At 62.6% G+C, this 19,668-nt stretch overlaps 2 protein-coding genes and 1 long non-coding RNA gene across 3 annotated transcripts in view; 1 reads left to right on the top strand and 2 right to left on the bottom strand.

The window, feature by feature from the left end:
* LOC308182243 overlaps window positions 1-19,668 on the top strand; it is a 76,254-nt gene that overhangs the window by 18,763 nt on the left and 37,823 nt on the right. The window lies entirely within an intron of this gene.
* Window positions 1-19,668, bottom strand: part of MUC16 (mucin 16, cell surface associated) — a gene marked incomplete at its 5' end in the record, with an annotated part of 30,982 nt that overhangs the window by 10,909 nt on the left and 405 nt on the right. The window contains 51 exon segments of the mRNA XM_080565685.1: window positions 78-202; window positions 441-467; window positions 570-742; window positions 1,130-1,197; window positions 1,306-1,448; window positions 1,699-1,725; window positions 1,828-2,000; window positions 2,388-2,455; window positions 2,564-2,706; window positions 2,957-2,983; window positions 3,086-3,258; window positions 3,646-3,713; window positions 3,822-3,964; window positions 4,215-4,241; window positions 4,344-4,516; window positions 4,904-4,971; window positions 5,080-5,222; window positions 5,473-5,499; window positions 5,602-5,774; window positions 6,162-6,229; window positions 6,338-6,480; window positions 6,731-6,757; window positions 6,860-7,032; window positions 7,420-7,487; window positions 7,596-8,030; window positions 8,032-8,346; window positions 9,944-10,003; window positions 10,112-10,254; window positions 10,505-10,531; window positions 10,634-10,806; window positions 11,194-11,261; window positions 11,370-11,512; window positions 11,763-11,789; window positions 11,892-12,064; window positions 12,452-12,519; window positions 12,628-12,770; window positions 13,021-13,047; window positions 13,150-13,322; window positions 13,710-13,777; window positions 13,886-14,137; window positions 15,502-15,563; window positions 15,666-15,838; window positions 16,226-16,293; window positions 16,402-16,599; window positions 16,795-16,821; window positions 17,660-17,802; window positions 18,053-18,354; window positions 18,742-18,809; window positions 18,918-19,060; window positions 19,311-19,337; window positions 19,440-19,612. Coding sequence (XP_080421811.1) covers window positions 78-202; window positions 441-467; window positions 570-742; window positions 1,130-1,197; window positions 1,306-1,448; window positions 1,699-1,725; window positions 1,828-2,000; window positions 2,388-2,455; window positions 2,564-2,706; window positions 2,957-2,983; window positions 3,086-3,258; window positions 3,646-3,713; window positions 3,822-3,964; window positions 4,215-4,241; window positions 4,344-4,516; window positions 4,904-4,971; window positions 5,080-5,222; window positions 5,473-5,499; window positions 5,602-5,774; window positions 6,162-6,229; window positions 6,338-6,480; window positions 6,731-6,757; window positions 6,860-7,032; window positions 7,420-7,487; window positions 7,596-8,030; window positions 8,032-8,346; window positions 9,944-10,003; window positions 10,112-10,254; window positions 10,505-10,531; window positions 10,634-10,806; window positions 11,194-11,261; window positions 11,370-11,512; window positions 11,763-11,789; window positions 11,892-12,064; window positions 12,452-12,519; window positions 12,628-12,770; window positions 13,021-13,047; window positions 13,150-13,322; window positions 13,710-13,777; window positions 13,886-14,137; window positions 15,502-15,563; window positions 15,666-15,838; window positions 16,226-16,293; window positions 16,402-16,599; window positions 16,795-16,821; window positions 17,660-17,802; window positions 18,053-18,354; window positions 18,742-18,809; window positions 18,918-19,060; window positions 19,311-19,337; window positions 19,440-19,612 — 6,127 coding nt within the window.
* Window positions 14,122-16,305, bottom strand: LOC308182242 (mucin-16-like). Its single transcript, XM_080566504.1, has 6 exons — window positions 16,226-16,305; window positions 15,666-15,838; window positions 15,144-15,563; window positions 14,968-15,035; window positions 14,408-14,580; window positions 14,122-14,305 (listed from the first exon to the last, which is right to left on the bottom strand). The coding sequence occupies exons 3-6, from the start codon at window positions 15,297-15,299 to the stop codon at window positions 14,139-14,141; spliced, it is 564 nt and encodes a 187-aa protein (XP_080422630.1). The 5' UTR covers window positions 15,300-15,563; window positions 15,666-15,838; window positions 16,226-16,305; the 3' UTR covers window positions 14,122-14,138.

Genomic DNA, 19,668 nt, shown 5'->3' with positions numbered 1-19,668 from the left:
AAGATTATAAATTACAGTGAATAAAAAAAATAAAAGAAGAAAAACATAGACACGAGAGGATCCTGATTGAAACTCACCAGGTATGTAAGATTTTGTTTCGCAGCACTGAATATTTTAGAATTCATATCTCCCAATGATGAGTGGACAAGATTGGTAATAGTGAAGTTGACTGTGAAATGTCCCTCTATTGGAAGAGATGTAGCTGCAAGAAAAAAAAACTAAATTCTTTGAAACATAAAAGAAATTATTCATAATATGGTAACTGACAGAGACAAAGAAGCCCCTAACAGATGGAATGCATTGTACAGATACTGAAAAAAACAGCATGAAATAATGATGCCAGCAGTCCTAACAATAAAGTGCAGAGAATGAAGCTAAAGAGGAAGTAGGAGGAGATTAAAGCCCATTATGGGTCCATCTCATTGCTGCAAGGTACTCACTGGGTGTGACTGGCGGTTCGTTGTAACCTGGAAAAAGGGGGAGAGAGGGATGAGCTGGAGCCGGGAAAGGGGACGGGCGAGGGCTGGGGAAGGCTGCCGCAGGAAGGCAGAGGGAGAGGCCTTGGTCACCGTTGACGTAGAGGCTGTCCCTGTCCAGGCTGTAGGGGCCCAGGCGCGTGATGCCTCTGGTCTTGTTGCTCACTTCGTGGTAAAGGCCCACCCTGTCCAAGCCTGGGGTGGAGGGCTCCTTTGTGTAGGTGCAGACGGCGTCCACGCCTGTGTTGTCCCCTTGCCCCACTGGCCTGGAAAACAGAAAGCCGTGCCTGAGCGCCCCTTCCTGTGCCCTGTCGCTGCAAGGTCAGGCCTTGGGGCTCCTGCAGCCACGGCTCTGTGGGGCATGCGCGTTCTGTATTCCGCCGTCAGGCACGGATGGCGTGCCCTTCCTGTCCTGCCTCCACTAAAAGTATGGCGTTTGTCAGAAAGCACTGGGCAAGGCCAAGCTTTGGAGTCATTCTCGGGGCTACGCTGTGACCCGCAAGTGAGAGGGAGGGCAGCGAGGGGAGGCCCTGAGGGAGGAGGGCAGCAGGGAGATGGTCCCGGCTCCATCCTGCTGGCGGTGAGAGCAGAAGCGTGACGGGCTACCCAGTACTCATGGGACCTGCAGAGGGACACTCGGGCTCCCCCCATACCTGAAGGCTGTCGTTCCACATGCAAGAAAAGCGGGGCCAATGCTGCTATCCTTCAGAAGGCGGTTGAGCTGCCAACGAGAGAGGTTTCACAAGTGAGCCCTGTCCCTCTCCCTGCACTCCTGCCGGTGCAGGGGCCAGCAGGAGGCCTGGCCATGGAAGTGCCTTGGGCTACCTACCAAGGTGGTCATGACTCTCCGGGTAGTGTTGAGCTTTGCCGAGTTTGGAGTGGCCAGGTTGGAATCGTAGGGGAGATTGGTGATGGTGAAGTTGATGGTGAAACGCTCGGGGCCTGCAGTGGTCGTTGGTGGATGAGTGGGAGCTGCAAGAAGCATGGACGGGGAGTGAGATGGCGCAGGAGCCAGGCTGTGGAGGCTCTGGGTGGACAAGCGCAGGGGTCTCTGGCCAGCCAGCCCTCCTCCGCGGTGTTCGTCACGATAGGGAAGGCTGGCAGGTTCCCCGCTTGTGCCAGGGATCGCGAGCCCAGCCCCACAACCACCCCTGCCCGGGGGAAGCGGCCCGCGAAGCGCTGGTTGCCTTTGGGGTCCATCTCGTTGCTGCGAGGTACTCACTGGGTGTGACTGGCGGTTCGTTGTAACCTGGAAAAAGGGGGAGAGAGGGATGAGCTGGAGCCGGGACAGGGGACGGGCGAGGGCTGGGGAAGGCTGCCGCAGGAAGGCAGAGGGAGAGGCCTTGGTCACCGTTGACGTAGAGGCTGTCCCTGTCCAGGCTGTAGGGGCCCAGGCGCGTGATGCCTCTGGTCTTGTTGCTCACTTCGTGGTAAAGGCCCACCCTGTCCAAGCCTGGGGTGGAGGGCTCCTTTGTGTAGGTGCAGACGGCGTCCACGCCTGTGTTGTCCCCTTGCCCCACTGGCCTGGAAAACAGAAAGCCGTGCCTGAGCGCCCCTTCCTGTGCCCTGTCGCTGCAAGGTCAGGCCTTGGGGCTCCTGCAGCCACGGCTCTGTGGGGCATGCGCGTTCTGTATTCCGCCGTCAGGCACGGATGGCGTGCCCTTCCTGTCCTGCCTCCACTAAAAGTATGGCGTTTGTCAGAAAGCACTGGGCAAGGCCAAGCTTTGGAGTCATTCTCGGGGCTACGCTGTGACCCGCAAGTGAGAGGGAGGGCAGCGAGGGGAGGCCCTGAGGGAGGAGGGCAGAAGGGAGATGGTCCCGGCTCCATCCTGCTGGCGGTGAGAGCAGAAGCGTGACGGGCTACCCAGTACTCATGGGACCTGCAGAGGGACACTCGGGCTCCCCCCATACCTGAAGGCTGTCGTTCCACATGCAAGAAAAGCGGGGCCAATGCTGCTATCCTTCAGAAGGCGGTTGAGCTGCCAACGAGAGAGGTTTCACAAGTGAGCCCTGTCCCTCTCCCTGCACTCCTGCCGGTGCAGGGGCCAGCAGGAGGCCTGGCCGTGGCAGTGCCGTGGGCTACCTACCAAGGTGGTCATGACTCTCCGGGTAGTGTTGAGCTTTGCCGAGTTTGGAGTGGCCAGGTTGGAATCGTAGGGGAGATTGGTGATGGTGAAGTTGATGGTGAAACGCTCGGGGCCTGCAGTGGTCGTTGGTGGATGAGTGGGAGCTGCAAGAAGCATGGACGGGGAGTGAGATGGCGCAGGAGCCAGGCTGTGGAGGCTCTGGGTGGACAAGCGCAGGGGTCTCTGGCCAGCCAGCCCTCCTCCGCGGTGCTCGTCACGATGGGGAAGGCTGGCAGGTTCCCCGCTTGTGCCAGGGATCGCGAGCCCAGCCCCACAACCACCCCTGCCCGGGGGAAGCGGCCCGCGAAGCGCTGGTTGCCTTTGGGGTCCATCTCGTTGCTGCGAGGTACTCACTGGGTGTGACTGGCGGTTCGTTGTAACCTGGAAAAAGGGGGAGAGAGGGATGAGCTGGAGCCGGGACAGGGGACGGGCGAGGGCTGGGGAAGGCTGCCGCAGGAAGGCAGAGGGAGAGGCCTTGGTCACCGTTGACGTAGAGGCTGTCCCTGTCCAGGCTGTAGGGGCCCAGGCGCGTGATGCCTCTGGTCTTGTTGCTCACTTCGTGGTAAAGGCCCACCCTGTCCAAGCCTGGGGTGGAGGGCTCCTTTGTGTAGGTGCAGACGGCGTCCACGCCTGTGTTGTCCCCTTGCCCCACTGGCCTGGAAAACAGAAAGCCGTGCCTGAGCGCCCCTTCCTGTGCCCTGTCGCTGCAAGGTCAGGCCTTGGGGCTCCTGCAGCCACGGCTCTGTGGGGCATGCGCGTTCTGTATTCCGCCGTCAGGCACGGATGGCGTGCCCTTCCTGTCCTGCCTCCACTAAAAGTATGGCGTTTGTCAGAAAGCACTGGGCAAGGCCAAGCTTTGGAGTCATTCTCGGGGCTACGCTGTGACCCGCAAGTGAGAGGGAGGGCAGCGAGGGGAGGCCCTGAGGGAGGAGGGCAGCAGGGAGATGGTCCCGGCTCCATCCTGCTGGCGGTGAGAGCAGAAGCATGACGGGCTACCCAGTACTCATGGGACCTGCAGAGGGACACTCGGGCTCCCCCCATACCTGAAGGCTGTCGTTCCACATGCAAGAAAAGCGGGGCCAATGCTGCTATCCTTCAGAAGGCGGTTGAGCTGCCAACGAGAGAGGTTTCACAAGTGAGCCCTGTCCCTCTCCCTGCACTCCTGCCGGTGCAGGGGCCAGCAGGAGGCCTGGCCATGGAAGTGCCTTGGGCTACCTACCAAGGTGGTCATGACTCTCCGGGTAGTGTTGAGCTTTGCCGAGTTTGGAGTGGCCAGGTTGGAATCGTAGGGGAGATTGGTGATGGTGAAGTTGATGGTGAAACGCTCGGGGCCTGCAGTGGTCGTTGGTGGATGAGTGGGAGCTGCAAGAAGCATGGACGGGGAGTGAGATGGCGCAGGAGCCAGGCTGTGGAGGCTCTGGGTGGACAAGCGCAGGGGTCTCTGGCCAGCCAGCCCTCCTCCGCGGTGTTCGTCACGATGGGGAAGGCTGGCAGGTTCCCCGCTTGTGCCAGGGATCGCGAGCCCAGCCCCACAACCACCCCTGCCCGGGGGAAGCGGCCCGCGAAGCGCTGGTTGCCTTTGGGGTCCATCTCGTTGCTGCGAGGTACTCACTGGGTGTGACTGGCGGTTCGTTGTAACCTGGAAAAAGGGGGAGAGAGGGATGAGCTGGAGCCGGGACAGGGGACGGGCGAGGGCTGGGGAAGGCTGCCGCAGGAAGGCAGAGGGAGAGGCCTTGGTCACCGTTGACGTAGAGGCTGTCCCTGTCCAGGCTGTAGGGGCCCAGGCGCGTGATGCCTCTGGTCTTGTTGCTCACTTCGTGGTAAAGGCCCACCCTGTCCAAGCCTGGGGTGGAGGGCTCCTTTGTGTAGGTGCAGACGGCGTCCACGCCTGTGTTGTCCCCTTGCCCCACTGGCCTGGAAAACAGAAAGCCGTGCCTGAGCGCCCCTTCCTGTGCCCTGTCGCTGCAAGGTCAGGCCTTGGGGCTCCTGCAGCCACGGCTCTGTGGGGCATGCGCGTTCTGTATTCCGCCGTCAGGCACGGATGGCGTGCCCTTCCTGTCCTGCCTCCACTAAAAGTATGGCGTTTGTCAGAAAGCACTGGGCAAGGCCAAGCTTTGGAGTCATTCTCGGGGCTACGCTGTGACCCGCAAGTGAGAGGGAGGGCAGCGAGGGGAGGCCCTGAGGGAGGAGGGCAGAAGGGAGATGGTCCCGGCTCCATCCTGCTGGCGGTGAGAGCAGAAGCGTGACGGGCTACCCAGTACTCATGGGACCTGCAGAGGGACACTCGGGCTCCCCCCATACCTGAAGGCTGTCGTTCCACATGCAAGAAAAGCGGGGCCAATGCTGCTATCCTTCAGAAGGCGGTTGAGCTGCCAACGAGAGAGGTTTCACAAGTGAGCCCTGTCCCTCTCCCTGCACTCCTGCCGGTGCAGGGGCCAGCAGGAGGCCTGGCCGTGGCAGTGCCGTGGGCTACCTACCAAGGTGGTCATGACTCTCCGGGTAGTGTTGAGCTTTGCCGAGTTTGGAGTGGCCAGGTTGGAATCGTAGGGGAGATTGGTGATGGTGAAGTTGATGGTGAAACGCTCGGGGCCTGCAGTGGTCGTTGGTGGATGAGTGGGAGCTGCAAGAAGCATGGACGGGGAGTGAGATGGCGCAGGAGCCAGGCTGTGGAGGCTCTGGGTGGACAAGCGCAGGGGTCTCTGGCCAGCCAGCCCTCCTCCGCGGTGCTCGTCACGATGGGGAAGGCTGGCAGGTTCCCCGCTTGTGCCAGGGATCGCGAGCCCAGCCCCACAACCACCCCTGCCCGGGGGAAGCGGCCCGCGAAGCGCTGGTTGCCTTTGGGGTCCATCTCGTTGCTGCGAGGTACTCACTGGGTGTGACTGGCGGTTCGTTGTAACCTGGAAAAAGGGGGAGAGAGGGATGAGCTGGAGCCGGGACAGGGGACGGGCGAGGGCTGGGGAAGGCTGCCGCAGGAAGGCAGAGGGAGAGGCCTTGGTCACCGTTGACGTAGAGGCTGTCCCTGTCCAGGCTGTAGGGGCCCAGGCGCGTGATGCCTCTGGTCTTGTTGCTCACTTCGTGGTAAAGGCCCACCCTGTCCAAGCCTGGGGTGGAGGGCTCCTTTGTGTAGGTGCAGACGGCGTCCACGCCTGTGTTGTCCCCTTGCCCCACTGGCCTGGAAAACAGAAAGCCGTGCCTGAGCGCCCCTTCCTGTGCCCTGTCGCTGCAAGGTCAGGCCTTGGGGCTCCTGCAGCCACGGCTCTGTGGGGCATGCGCGTTCTGTATTCCGCCGTCAGGCACGGATGGCGTGCCCTTCCTGTCCTGCCTCCACTAAAAGTATGGCGTTTGTCAGAAAGCACTGGGCAAGGCCAAGCTTTGGAGTCATTCTCGGGGCTACGCTGTGACCCGCAAGTGAGAGGGAGGGCAGCGAGGGGAGGCCCTGAGGGAGGAGGGCAGAAGGGAGATGGTCCCGGCTCCATCCTGCTGGCGGTGAGAGCAGAAGCGTGACGGGCTACCCAGTACTCATGGGACCTGCAGAGGGACACTCGGGCTCCCCCCATACCTGAAGGCTGTCGTTCCACATGCAAGAAAAGCGGGGCCAATGCTGCTATCCTTCAGAAGGCGGTTGAGCTGCCAACGAGAGAGGTTTCACAAGTGAGCCCTGTCCCTCTCCCTGCACTCCTGCCGGTGCAGGGGCCAGCAGGAGGCCTGGCCGTGGCAGTGCCGTGGGCTACCTACCAAGGTGGTCATGACTCTCCGGGTAGTGTTGAGCTTTGCCGAGTTTGGAGTGGCCAGGTTGGAATCGTAGGGGAGATTGGTGATGGTGAAGTTGATGGTGAAACGCTCGGGGCCTGCAGTGGTCGTTGGTGGATGAGTGGGAGCTGCAAGAAGCATGGACGGGGAGTGAGATGGCGCAGGAGCCAGGCTGTGGAGGCTCTGGGTGGACAAGCGCAGGGGTCTCTGGCCAGCCAGCCCTCCTCCGCGGTGCTCGTCACGATGGGGAAGGCTGGCAGGTTCCCCGCTTGTGCCAGGGATCGCGAGCCCAGCCCCACAACCACCCCTGCCCGGGGGAAGCGGCCCGCGAAGCGCTGGTTGCCTTTGGGGTCCATCTCGTTGCTGCGAGGTACTCACTGGGTGTGACTGGCGGTTCGTTGTAACCTGGAAAAAGGGGGAGAGAGGGATGAGCTGGAGCCGGGACAGGGGACGGGCGAGGGCTGGGGAAGGCTGCCGCAGGAAGGCAGAGGGAGAGGCCTTGGTCACCGTTGACGTAGAGGCTGTCCCTGTCCAGGCTGTAGGGGCCCAGGCGCGTGATGCCTCTGGTCTTGTTGCTCACTTCGTGGTAAAGGCCCACCCTGTCCAAGCCTGGGGTGGAGGGCTCCTTTGTGTAGGTGCAGACGGCGTCCACGCCTGTGTTGTCCCCTTGCCCCACTGGCCTGGAAAACAGAAAGCCGTGCCTGAGCGCCCCTTCCTGTGCCCTGTCGCTGCAAGGTCAGGCCTTGGGGCTCCTGCAGCCACGGCTCTGTGGGGCATGCGCGTTCTGTATTCCGCCGTCAGGCACGGATGGCGTGCCCTTCCTGTCCTGCCTCCACTAAAAGTATGGCGTTTGTCAGAAAGCACTGGGCAAGGCCAAGCTTTGGAGTCATTCTCGGGGCTACGCTGTGACCCGCAAGTGAGAGGGAGGGCAGCGAGGGGAGGCCCTGAGGGAGGAGGGCAGAAGGGAGATGGTCCCGGCTCCATCCTGCTGGCGGTGAGAGCAGAAGCGTGACGGGCTACCCAGTACTCATGGGACCTGCAGAGGGACACTCGGGCTCCCCCCATACCTGAAGGCTGTCGTTCCACATGCAAGAAAAGCGGGGCCAATGCTGCTATCCTTCAGAAGGCGGTTGAGCTGCCAACGAGAGAGGTTTCACAAGTGAGCCCTGTCCCTCTCCCTGCACTCCTGCCGGTGCAGGGGCCAGCAGGAGGCCTGGCCGTGGCAGTGCCGTGGGCTACCTACCAAGGTGGTCATGACTCTCCGGGTAGTGTTGAGCTTTGCCGAGTTTGGAGTGGCCAGGTTGGAATCGTAGGGGAGATTGGTGATGGTGAAGTTGATGGTGAAACGCTCGGGGCCTGCAGTGGTCGTTGGTGGATGAGTGGGAGCTGCAAGAAGCATGGACGGGGAGTGAGATGGCGCAGGAGCCAGGCTGTGGAGGCTCTGGGTGGACAAGCGCAGGGGTCTCTGGCCAGCCAGCCCTCCTCCGCGGTGCTCGTCACGATGGGGAAGGCTGGCAGGTTCCCCGCTTGTGCCAGGGATCGCGAGCCCAGCCCCACAACCACCCCTGCCCGGGGGAAGCGGCCCGCGAAGCGCTGGTTGCCTTTGGGGTCCATCTCGTTGCTGCGAGGTACTCACTGGGTGTGACTGGCGGTTCGTTGTAACCTGGAAAAAGGGGGAGAGAGGGATGAGCTGGAGCCGGGAAAGGGGACGGGCGAGGGCTGGGGAAGGCTGCCGCAGGAAGGCAGAGGGAGAGGCCTTGGTCACCGTTGACGTAGAGGCTGTCCCTGTCCAGGCTGTAGGGGCCCAGGCGCGTGATGCCTCTGGTCTTGTTGCTCACTTCGTGGTAAAGGCCCACCCTGTCCAAGCCTGGGGTGGAGGGCTCCTTTGTGTAGGTGCAGACGGCGTCCACGCCTGTGTTGTCCCCTTGCCCCACTGGCCTGGAAAACAGAAAGCCGTGCCTGAGCGCCCCTTCCTGTGCCCTGTCGCTGCAAGGTCAGGCCTTGGGGCTCCTGCAGCCACGGCTCTGTGGGGCATGCGCGTTCTGTATTCCGCCGTCAGGCACGGATGGCGTGCCCTTCCTGTCCTGCCTCCACTAAAAGTATGGCGTTTGTCAGAAAGCACTGGGCAAGGCCAAGCTTTGGAGTCATTCTCGGGGCTACGCTGTGACCCGCAAGTGAGAGGGAGGGCAGCGAGGGGAGGCCCTGAGGGAGGAGGGCAGCAGGGAGATGGTCCCGGCTCCATCCTGCTGGCGGTGAGAGCAGAAGCGTGACGGGCTACCCAGTACTCATGGGACCTGCAGAGGGACACTCGGGCTCCCCCCATACCTGAAGGCTGTCATTCCACATGCAAGAAAAGCGGGGCCAATGCTGCTATCCTTCAGAAGGCGGTTGAGCTGCCAACGAGAGAGGTTTCACAAGTGAGCCCTGTCCCTCTCCCTGCACTCCTGCCGGTGCAGGGGCCAGCAGGAGGCCTGGCCATGGAAGTGCCTTGGGCTACCTACCAAGGTGGTCATGACTCTCCGGGTAGTGTTGAGCTTTGCCGAGTTTGGAGTGGCCAGGTTGGAATCGTAGGGGAGATTGGTGATGGTGAAGTTGATGGTGAAACGCTCGGGGCCTGCAGTGGTCGTTGGTGGATGAGTGGGAGCTGCAAGAAGCATGGACGGGGAGTGAGATGGCGCAGGAGCCAGGCTGTGGAGGCTCTGGGTGGACAAGCGCAGGGGTCTCTGGCCAGCCAGCCCTCCTCCGCGGTGCTCGTCACGATGGGGAAGGCTGGCAGGTTCCCCGCTTGTGCCAGGGATCGCGAGCCCAGCCCCACAACCACCCCTGCCCGGGGGAAGCGGCCCGCGAAGCGCTGGTTGCCTTTGGGGTCCATCTCGTTGCTGCGAGGTACTCACTGGGTGTGACTGGCGGTTCGTTGTAACCTGGAAAAAGGGGGAGAGAGGGATGAGCTGGAGCCGGGAAAGGGGACGGGCGAGGGCTGGGGAAGGCTGCCGCAGGAAGGCAGAGGGAGAGGCCTTGGTCACCGTTGACGTAGAGGCTGTCCCTGTCCAGGCTGTAGGGGCCCAGGCGCGTGATGCCTCTGGTCTTGTTGCTCACTTCGTGGTAAAGGCCCACCCTGTCCAAGCCTGGGGTGGAGGGCTCCTTTGTGTAGGTGCAGACGGCGTCCACGCCTGTGTTGTCCCCTTGCCCCACTGGCCTGGAAAACAGAAAGCCGTGCCTGAGCGCCCCTTCCTGTGCCCTGTCGCTGCAAGGTCAGGCCTTGGGGCTCCTGCAGCCACGGCTCTGTGGGGCATGCGCGTTCTGTATTCCGCCGTCAGGCACGGATGGCGTGCCCTTCCTGTCCTGCCTCCACTAAAAGTATGGCGTTTGTCAGAAAGCACTGGGCAAGGCCAAGCTTTGGAGTCATTCTCGGGGCTACGCTGTGACCCGCAAGTGAGAGGGAGGGCAGCGAGGGGAGGCCCTGAGGGAGGAGGGCAGCAGGGAGATGGTCCCGGCTCCATCCTGCTGGCGGTGAGAGCAGAAGCGTGACGGGCTACCCAGTACTCATGGGACCTGCAGAGGGACACTCGGGCTCCCCCCATACCTGAAGGCTGTCATTCCACATGCAAGAAAAGCGGGGCCAATGCTGCTATCCTTCAGAAGGCGGTTGAGCTGCCAACGAGAGAGGTTTCACAAGTGAGCCCTGTCCCTCTCCCTGCACTCCTGCCGGTGCAGGGGCCAGCAGGAGGCCTGGCCATGGAAGTGCCTTGGGCTACCTACCAAGGTGGTCATGACTCTCCGGGTAGTGTTGAGCTTTGCCGAGTTTGGAGTGGCCAGGTTGGAATCGTAGGGGAGATTGGTGATGGTGAAGTTGATGGTGAAACGCTCGGGGCCTGCAGTGGTCGTTGGTGGATGAGTGGGAGCTGCAAGAAGCATGGACGGGGAGTGAGATGGCGCAGGAGCCAGGCTGTGGAGGCTCTGGGTGGACAAGCGCAGGGGTCTCTGGCCAGCCAGCCCTCCTCCGCGGTGCTCGTCACGATGGGGAAGGCTGGCAGGTTCCCCGCTTGTGCCAGGGATCGCGAGCCCAGCCCCACAACCACCCCTGCCCGGGGGAAGCGGCCCGCGAAGCGCTGGTTGCCTTTGGGGTCCATCTCGTTGCTGCGAGGTACTCACTGGGTGTGACTGGCGGTTCGTTGTAACCTGGAAAAAGGGGGAGAGAGGGATGAGCTGGAGCCGGGAAAGGGGACGGGCGAGGGCTGGGGAAGGCTGCCGCAGGAAGGCAGAGGGAGAGGCCTTGGTCACCGTTGACGTAGAGGCTGTCCCTGTCCAGGCTGTAGGGGCCCAGGCGCGTGATGCCTCTGGTCTTGTTGCTCACTTCGTGGTAAAGGCCCACCCTGTCCAAGCCTGGGGTGGAGGGCTCCTTTGTGTAGGTGCAGACGGCGTCCACGCCTGTGTTGTCCCCTTGCCCCACTGGCCTGGAAAACAGAAAGCCGTGCCTGAGCGCCCCTTCCTGTGCCCTGTCGCTGCAAGGTCAGGCCTTGGGGCTCCTGCAGCCACGGCTCTGTGGGGCATGCGCGTTCTGTATTCCGCCGTCAGGCACGGATGGCGTGCCCTTCCTGTCCTGCCTCCACTAAAAGTATGGCGTTTGTCAGAAAGCACTGGGCAAGGCCAAGCTTTGGAGTCATTCTCGGGGCTACGCTGTGACCCGCAAGTGAGAGGGAGGGCAGCGAGGGGAGGCCCTGAGGGAGGAGGGCAGCAGGGAGATGGTCCCGGCTCCATCCTGCTGGCGGTGAGAGCAGAAGCGTGACGGGCTACCCAGTACTCATGGGACCTGCAGAGGGACACTCGGGCTCCCCCCATACCTGAAGGCTGTCGTTCCACATGCAAGAAAAGCGGGGCCAATGCTGCTATCCTTCAGAAGGCGGTTGAGCTGCCAACGAGAGAGGTTTCACAAGTGAGCCCTGTCCCTCTCCCTGCACTCCTGCCGGTGCAGGGGCCAGCAGGAGGCCTGGCCATGGAAGTGCCTTGGGCTACCTACCAAGGTGGTCATGACTCTCCGGGTAGTGTTGAGCTTTGCCGAGTTTGGAGTGGCCAGGTTGGAATCGTAGGGGAGATTGGTGATGGTGAAGTTGATGGTGAAACGCTCGGGGCCTGCAGTGGTCGTTGGTGGATGAGTGGGAGCTGCAAGAAGCATGGACGGGGAGTGAGATGGCGCAGGAGCCAGGCTGTGGAGGCTCTGGGTGGACAAGCGCAGGGGTCTCTGGCCAGCCAGCCCTCCTCCGCGGTGCTCGTCACGATGGGGAAGGCTGGCAGGTTCCCCGCTTGTGCCAGGGATCGCGAGCCCAGCCCCACAACCACCCCTGCCCGGGGGAAGCGGCCCGCGAAGCGCTGGTTGCCTTTGGGGTCCATCTCGTTGCTGCGAGGTACTCACTGGGTGTGACTGGCGGTTCGTTGTAACCTGGAAAAAGGGGGAGAGAGGGATGAGCTGGAGCCGGGAAAGGGGACGGGCGAGGGCTGGGGAAGGCTGCCGCAGGAAGGCAGAGGGAGAGGCCTTGGTCACCGTTGACGTAGAGGCTGTCCCTGTCCAGGCTGTAGGGGCCCAGGCGCGTGATGCCTCTGGTCTTGTTGCTCACTTCGTGGTAAAGGCCCACCCTGTCCAAGCCTGGGGTGGAGGGCTCCTTTGTGTAGGTGCAGACGGCGTCCACGCCTGTGTTGTCCCCTTGCCCCACTGGCCTGGAAAACAGAAAGCCGTGCCTGAGCGCCCCTTCCTGTGCCCTGTCGCTGCAAGGTCAGGCCTTGGGGCTCCTGCAGCCACGGCTCTGTGGGGCATGCGCGTTCTGTATTCCGCCGTCAGGCACGGATGGCGTGCCCTTCCTGTCCTGCCTCCACTAAAAGTATGGCGTTTGTCAGAAAGCACTGGGCAAGGCCAAGCTTTGGAGTCATTCTCGGGGCTACGCTGTGACCCGCAAGTGAGAGGGAGGGCAGCGAGGGGAGGCCCTGAGGGAGGAGGGCAGAAGGGAGATGGTCCCGGCTCCATCCTGCTGGCGGTGAGAGCAGAAGCGTGACGGGCTACCCAGTACTCATGGGACCTGCAGAGGGACACTCGGGCTCCCCCCATACCTGAAGGCTGTCGTTCCACATGCAAGAAAAGCGGGGCCAATGCTGCTATCCTTCAGAAGGCGGTTGAGCTGCCAACGAGAGAGGTTTCACAAGTGAGCCCTGTCCCTCTCCCTGCACTCCTGCCGGTGCAGGGGCCAGCAGGAGGCCTGGCCATGGAAGTGCCTTGGGCTACCTACCAAGGTGGTCATGACTCTCCGGGTAGTGTTGAGCTTTGCCGAGTTTGGAGTGGCCAGGTTGGAATCGTAGGGGAGATTGGTGATGGTGAAGTTGATGGTGAAACGCTCGGGGCCTGCAGTGGTCGTTGGTGGATGAGTGGGAGCTGCAAGAAGCATGGACGGGGAGTGAGATGGCGCAGGAGCCAGGCTGTGGAGGCTCTGGGTGGACAAGCGCAGGGGTCTCTGGCCAGCCAGCCCTCCTCCGCGGTGCTCGTCACGATGGGGAAGGCTGGCAGGTTCCCCGCTTGTGCCAGGGATCGCGAGCCCAGCCCCACAACCACCCCTGCCCGGGGGAAGCGGCCCGCGAAGCGCTGGTTGCCTTTGGGGTCCATCTCGTTGCTGCGAGGTACTCACTGGGTGTGACTGGCGGTTCGTTGTAACCTGGAAAAAGGGGGAGAGAGGGATGAGCTGGAGCCGGGAAAGGGGACGGGCGAGGGCTGGGGAAGGCTGCCGCAGGAAGGCAGAGGGAGAGGCCTTGGTCACCGTTGACGTAGAGGCTGTCCCTGTCCAGGCTGTAGGGGCCCAGGCGCGTGATGCCTCTGGTCTTGTTGCTCACTTCGTGGTAAAGGCCCACCCTGTCCAAGCCTGGGGTGGAGGGCTCCTTTGTGTAGGTGCAGACGGCGTCCACGCCTGTGTTGTCCCCTTGCCCCACTGGCCTGGAAAACAGAAAGCCGTGCCTGAGCGCCCCTTCCTGTGCCCTGTCGCTGCAAGGTCAGGCCTTGGGGCTCCTGCAGCCACGGCTCTGTGGGGCATGCGCGTTCTGTATTCCGCCGTCAGGCACGGATGGCGTGCCCTTCCTGTCCTGCCTCCACTAAAAGTATGGCGTTTGTCAGAAAGCACTGGGCAAGGCCAAGCTTTGGAGTCATTCTCGGGGCTACGCTGTGACCCGCAAGTGAGAGGGAGGGCAGCGAGGGGAGGCCCTGAGGGAGGAGGGCAGCAGGGAGATGGTCCCGGCTCCATCCTGCTGGCGGTGAGAGCAGAAGCGTGACGGGCTACCCAGTACTCATGGGACCTGCAGAGGGACACTCGGGCTCCCCCCATACCTGAAGGCTGTCGTTCCACATGCAAGAAAAGCGGGGCCAATGCTGCTATCCTTCAGAAGGCGGTTGAGCTGCCAACGAGAGAGGTTTCACAAGTGAGCCCTGTCCCTCTCCCTGCACTCCTGCCGGTGCAGGGGCCAGCAGGAGGCCTGGCCATGGAAGTGCCTTGGGCTACCTACCAAGGTGGTCATGACTCTCCGGGTAGTGTTGAGCTTTGCCGAGTTTGGAGTGGCCAGGTTGGAATCGTAGGGGAGATTGGTGATGGTGAAGTTGATGGTGAAACGCTCAGGGCCTGCAGTGGTCGTTGGTGGATGAGTGGGAGCTGCAAGAAGCATGGACGGGGAGTGAGATGGCGCAGGAGCCAGGCTGTGGAGGCTCTGGGTGGACAAGCGCAGGGGTCTCTGGCCAGCCAGCCCTCCTCCGCGGTGCTCGTCACGATGGGGAAGGCTGGCAGGTTCCCCGCTTGTGCCAGGGATCGCGAGCCCAGCCCCACAACCACCCCTGCCCGGGGGAAGCGGCCCGCGAAGCGCTGGTTGCCTTTGGGGTCCATCTCGTTGCTGCGAGGTACTCACTGGGTGTGACTGGCGGTTCGTTGTAACCTGGAAAAAGGGGGAGAGAGGGATGAGCTGGAGCCGGGACAGGGGACGGGCGAGGGCTGGGGAAGGCTGCCGCAGGAAGGCAGAGGGAGAGGCCTTGGTCACCGTTGACGTAGAGGCTGTCCCTGTCCAGGCTGTAGGGGCCCAGGCGCGTGATGCCTCTGGTCTTGTTGCTCACTTCGTGGTAAAGGCCCACCCTGTCCAAGCCTGGGGTGGAGGGCTCCTTTGTGTAGGTGCAGACGGCGTCCACGCCTGTGTTGTCCCCTTGCCCCACTGGCCTGGAAAACAGAAAGCCGTGCCTGAGCGCCCCTTCCTGTGCCCTGTCGCTGCAAGGTCAGGCCTTGGGGCTCCTGCAGCCACGGCTCTGTGGGGCATGCGCGTTCTGTATTCCGCCGTCAGGCACGGATGGCGTGCCCTTCCTGTCCTGCCTCCACTAAAAGTATGGCGTTTGTCAGAAAGCACTGGGCAAGGCCAAGCTTTGGAGTCATTCTCGGGGCTACGCTGTGACCCGCAAGTGAGAGGGAGGGCAGCAAGGGGAGGCCCTGAGGGAGGAGGGCAGCAGGGAGATGGTCCCGGCTCCATCCTGCTGGCGGTGAGAGCAGAAGCGTGACGGGCTACCCAGTACTCATGGGACCTGCAGAGGGACACTCGGGCTCCCCCCATACCTGAAGGCTGTCGTTCCACATGCAAGAAAAGCGGGGCCAATGCTGCTATCCTTCAGAAGGCGGTTGAGCTGCCAACGAGAGAGGTTTCACAAGTGAGCCCTGTCCCTCTCCCTGCACTCCTGCCGGTGCAGGGGCCAGCAGGAGGCCTGGCCGTGGCAGTGCCTTGGGCTACCTACCAAGGTGGTCATGACTCTCCGGGTAGTGTTGAGCTTTGCCGAGTTTGGAGTGGCCAGGTTGGAATCGTAGGGGAGATTGGTGATGGTGAAGTTGATGGTGAAACGCTCGGGGCCTGCAGTGGTCGTTGGTGGATGAGTGGGAGCTGCAAGAAGCATGGACGGGGAGTGAGATGGCGCAGGAGCCAGGCTGTGGAGGCTCTGGGTGGACAAGCGCAGGGGTCTCTGGCCAGCCAGCCCTCCTCCGCGGTGCTCGTCACGATGGGGAAGGCTGGCAGGTTCCCCGCTTGTGCCAGGGATCGCGAGCCCAGCCCCACAACCACCCCTGCCCGGGGGAAGCGGCCCGCGAAGCGCTGGTTGCCTTTGGGGTCCATCTCGTTGCTGCGAGGTACTCACTGGGTGTGACTGGCGGTTCGTTGTAACCTGGAAAAAGGGGGAGAGAGGGATGAGCTGGAGCCGGGAAAGGGGACGGGCGAGGGCTGGGGAAGGCTGCCGCAGGAAGGCAGAGGGAGAGGCCTTGGTCACCGTTGACGTAGAGGCTGTCCCTGTCCAGGCTGTAGGGGCCCAGGCGCGTGATGCCTCTGGTCTTGTTGCTCACTTCGTGGTAAAGGCCCACCCTGTCCAAGCCTGGGGTGGAGGGCTCCTTTGTGTAGGTGCAGACGGCGTCCACGCCTGTGTTGTCCCCTTGCCCCACTGGCCTGGAAAACAGAAAGCCGTGCCTGAGCGCCCCTTCCTGTGCCCTGTCGCTGCAAGGTCAGGCCTTGGGGCTCCTGCAGCCACGGCTCTGTGGGGCATGCGCGTTCTGTATTCCGCCGTCAGGCACGGATGGCATGCCCTTCCTGTCCTGCCTCCACTAAAAGTATGGCGTTTGTCAGAAAGCACTGGGCAAGGCCAAGCTTTGGAGTCATTCTCGGGGCTACGCTGTGACCCGCAAGTGAGAGGGAGGGCAGCGAGGGGAGGCCCTGAGGGAGGAGGGCAGCAGGGAGATGGTCCCGGCTCCATCCTGCTGGCGGTGAGAGCAGAAGCGTGACGGGCTACCCAGTACTCATGGGACCTGCAGAGGGACACTCGGGCTCCCCCCATACCTGAAGGCTGTCGTTCCACATGCAAGAAAAGCGGGGCCAATGCTGCTATCCTTCAGAAGGCGGTTGAGCTGCCAACGAGAGAGGTTTCACAAGTGAGCCCTGTCCCTCTCCCTGCACTCCTGCCGGTGCAGGGGCCAGCAGGAGGCCTGGCCGTGGAAGTGCCTTGGGCTACCTACCAAGGTGGTCATGACTCTCCGGGTAGTGTTGAGTTTTGCCGAGTTTGGAGTGGCCAGGTTGGAATCGTAGGGGAGATTGGTGATGGTGAAGTTGATGGTGAAACGCTCGGGGCCTGCAGTGGTCGTTGGTGGATGAGTGGGAGCTGCAAGAAGCATGGACGGGGAGTGAGATGGCGCAGGAGCCAGGCTGTGGAGGCTCTGGGTGGACAAGCGCAGGGGTCTCTGGCCAGCCAGCCCTCCTCCGCGGTGCTCGTCACGATGGGGAAGGCTGGCAGGTTCCCCGCTTGTGCCAGGGATCGCGAGCCCAGCCCCACAACCACCCCTGCCCGGGGGAAGCGGCCCGCGAAGCGCTGGTTGCCTTTGGGGTCCATCTCGTTGCTGCGAGGTACTCACTGGGTGTGACTGGCGGTTCGTTGTAACCTGGAAAAAGGGGGAGAGAGGGATGAGCTGGAGCCGGGAAAGGGGACGGGCGAGGGCTGGGGAAGGCTGCCGCAGGAAGGCAGAGGGAGAGGCCTTGGTCACCGTTGATGTAGAGGCTGTCCCTGTCCAGGCTGTAGGGGCCCAGGCGCGTGATGCCTCTGGTCTTGTTGCTCACTTCGTGGTAAAGGCCCACCCTGTCCAAGCCTGGGGTGGAGGGCTCCTTTGTGTAGGTGCAGACGGCGTCCACGCCTGTGTTGTCCCCTTGCCCCACTGGCCTGGAAAACAGAAAGCCGTGCCTGAGCGCCCCTTCCTGTGCCCTGTCGCTGCAAGGTCAGGCCTTGGGGCTCCTGCAGCCACGGCTCTGTGGGGCATGCGCGTTCTGTATTCCGCCGTCAGGCACGGATGGCGTGCCCTTCCTGTCCTGCCTCCACTAAAAGTATGGCGTTTGTCAGAAAGCACTGGGCAAGGCCAAGCTTTGGAGTCATTCTCGGGGCTACGCTGTGACCCGCAAGTGAGAGGGAGGGCAGCGAGGGGAGGCCCTGAGGGAGGAGGGCAGCAGGGAGATGGTCCCGGCTCCATCCTGCTGGCGGTGAGAGCAGAAGCGTGACGGGCTACCCAGTACTCATGGGACCTGCAGAGGGACACTCGGGCTCCCCCCATACCTGAAGGCTGTCGTTCCACATGCAAGAAAAGCGGGGCCAATGCTGCTATCCTTCAGAAGGCAGTTGAGCTGCCAACGAGAGAGGTTTCACAAGTGAGCCCTGTCCCTCTCCCTGCACTCCTGCCGGTGCAGGGGCCAGCAGGAGGCCTGGCCGTGGAAGTGCCTTGGGCTACCTACCAAGGTGGTCATGACTCTCCGGGTAGTGTTGAGCTTTGCCGAGTTTGGAGTGGCCAGGTTGGAATCGTAGGGGAGATTGGTGATGGTGAAGTTGATGGTGAAACGCTCGGGGCCTGCAGTGGTCGTTGGTGGATGAGTGGGAGCTGCAAGAAGCATGGACGGGAAGTGAGATGGCGCAGGAGCCAGGCTGTGGAGGCTCTGGGTGGACAAGCGCAGGGGTCTCTGGCCAGCCAGCCCTCCTCCGCGGTGCTCGTCACGATGGGGAAGGCTGGCAGGTTCCCCGCTTGTGCCAGGGATCGCGAGCCCAGCCCCACAACCACCCCTGCCCGGGGGAAGCGGCCCGCGAAGCGCTGGTTGCCTTTGGGGTCCATCTCGTTGCTGCGAGGTACTCACTGGGTGTGACTGGCGGTTCGTTGTAACCTGGAAAAAGGGGGAGAGAGGGATGAGCTGGAGCCGGGAAAGGGGACGGGCGAGGGCTGGGGAAGGCTGCCGCAGGAAGGCAGAGGGAGAGGCCTTGGTCACCGTTGACGTAGAGGCTGTCCCTGTCCAGGCTGTAGGGGCCCAGGCGCGTGATGCCTCTGGTCTTGTTGCTCACTTCGTGGTAAAGGCCCACCCTGTCCAAGCCTGGGGTGGAGGGCTCCTTTGTGTAGGTGCAGACGGCGTCCACGCCTGTGTTGTCCCCTTGCCCCACTGGCCTGGAAAACAGAAAGCCGTGCCTGAGCGCCCCTTCCTGTGCCCTGTCGCTGCAAGGTCAGGCCTTGGGGCTCCTGCAGCCACGGCTCTGTGGGGCATGCGCGTTCTGTATTCCGCCGTCAGGCACGGATGGCGTGCCCTTCCTGTCCTGCCTCCACTAAAAGTATGGCATTTGTCAGAAAGCACTGGGCAAGGCCAAGCTTTGGAGTCATTCTCGGGGCTACGCTGTGACCCGCAAGTGAGAGGGAGGGCAGCGAGGGGAGGCCCTGAGGGAGGAGGGCAGCAGGGAGATGGTCCCGGCTCCATCCTGCTGGCGGTGAGAGCAGAAGCGTGACGGGCTACCCAGTACTCATGGGACCTGCAGAGGGACACTCGGGCTCCCCCCATACCTGAAGGCTGTCGTTCCACATGCAAGAAAAGCGGGGCCAATGCTGCTATCCTGCAGAAGGCGGTTGAGCTGCCAACGAGAGAGGTTTCACAAGTGAGCCCTGTCCCTCTCCCTGCACTCCTGCCGGTGCAGGGGCCAGCAGGAGGCCTGGCCGTGGCAGTGCCTTGGGCTACCTACCAAGGTGGTCATGACTCTCCGGGTAGTGTTGAGCTTTGCCGAGTTTGGAGTGGCCAGGTTGGAATCGTAGGGGAGATTGGTGATGGTGAAGTTGATGGTGAAACGCTCGGGGCCTGCAGTGGTCGTTGGTGGATGAGTGGGAGCTGCAAGAAGCATGGACGGGGAGTGAGATGGCGCAGGAGCCAGGCTGTGGAGGCTCTGGGTGGACAAGTGCAGGGGTCTCTGGCCAGCCAGCCCTCCTCCGCGGTGCTCGTCACGATGGGGAAGGCTGGCAGGTTCCCCGCTTGTGCCAGGGATCGCGAGCCCAGCCCCACAACCACCCCTGCCTGGGGGAAGCGGCCCGCGAAGCGCTGGTTGCCTTTGGGGTCCATCTCGTTGCTGCGAGGTACTCACTGGGTGTGACTGGCGGTTCGTTGTAACCTGGAAAAAGGGGGAGAGAGGGATGAGCTGGAGCCGGGAAAGGGGACGGGCGAGGGCTGGGGAAGGCTGCCGCAGGAAGGCAGAGGGAGAGGCCTTGGTCACCGTTGACGTAGAGGCTGTCCCTGTCCAGGCTGTAGGGGCCCAGGCGCGTGATGCCTCTGGTCTTGTTGCTCACTTCGTGGTAAAGGCCCACCCTGTCCAAGCCTGGGGTGGAGGGCTCCTTTGTGTAGGTGCAGACGGCGTCCACGCCTGTGTTGTCCCCTTGCCCCACTGGCCTGGAAAACAGAAAGCCGTGCCTGAGCGCCCCTTCCTGTGCCCTGTCGCTGCAAGG

This window comes from Anser brachyrhynchus (assembly GCF_964034855.1).
Source record: "Anser brachyrhynchus genome assembly, chromosome: 23".
NCBI lineage: Eukaryota > Metazoa > Chordata > Aves > Anseriformes > Anatidae > Anser > Anser brachyrhynchus.
The sequence above is the reverse complement of the archived record's forward strand: the minus strand, read 5'-3'. Positions and strand labels throughout refer to the sequence as shown.

Bases quoted from the DNA above. Each gene is read 5' to 3' on its own strand.
- LOC308182242 (XM_080566504.1), bottom strand. From the start codon at position 15,299: ATGCTTCTTGCAGCTCCCACTCATCCACCAACGACCACTGCAGGCCCC. The intron at 15,036-15,143 runs GTAGGTAGCCCA...TCTCGTTGGCAG, and splicing joins GGAGAGTCATGACCACCTTG to CTCAACCGCCTTCTGAAGGA. The intron at 14,306-14,407 runs GTGACCAAGGCC...CCCTTTTTCCAG, and splicing joins GGACAGCCTCTACGTCAACG to GTTACAACGAACCGCCAGTC.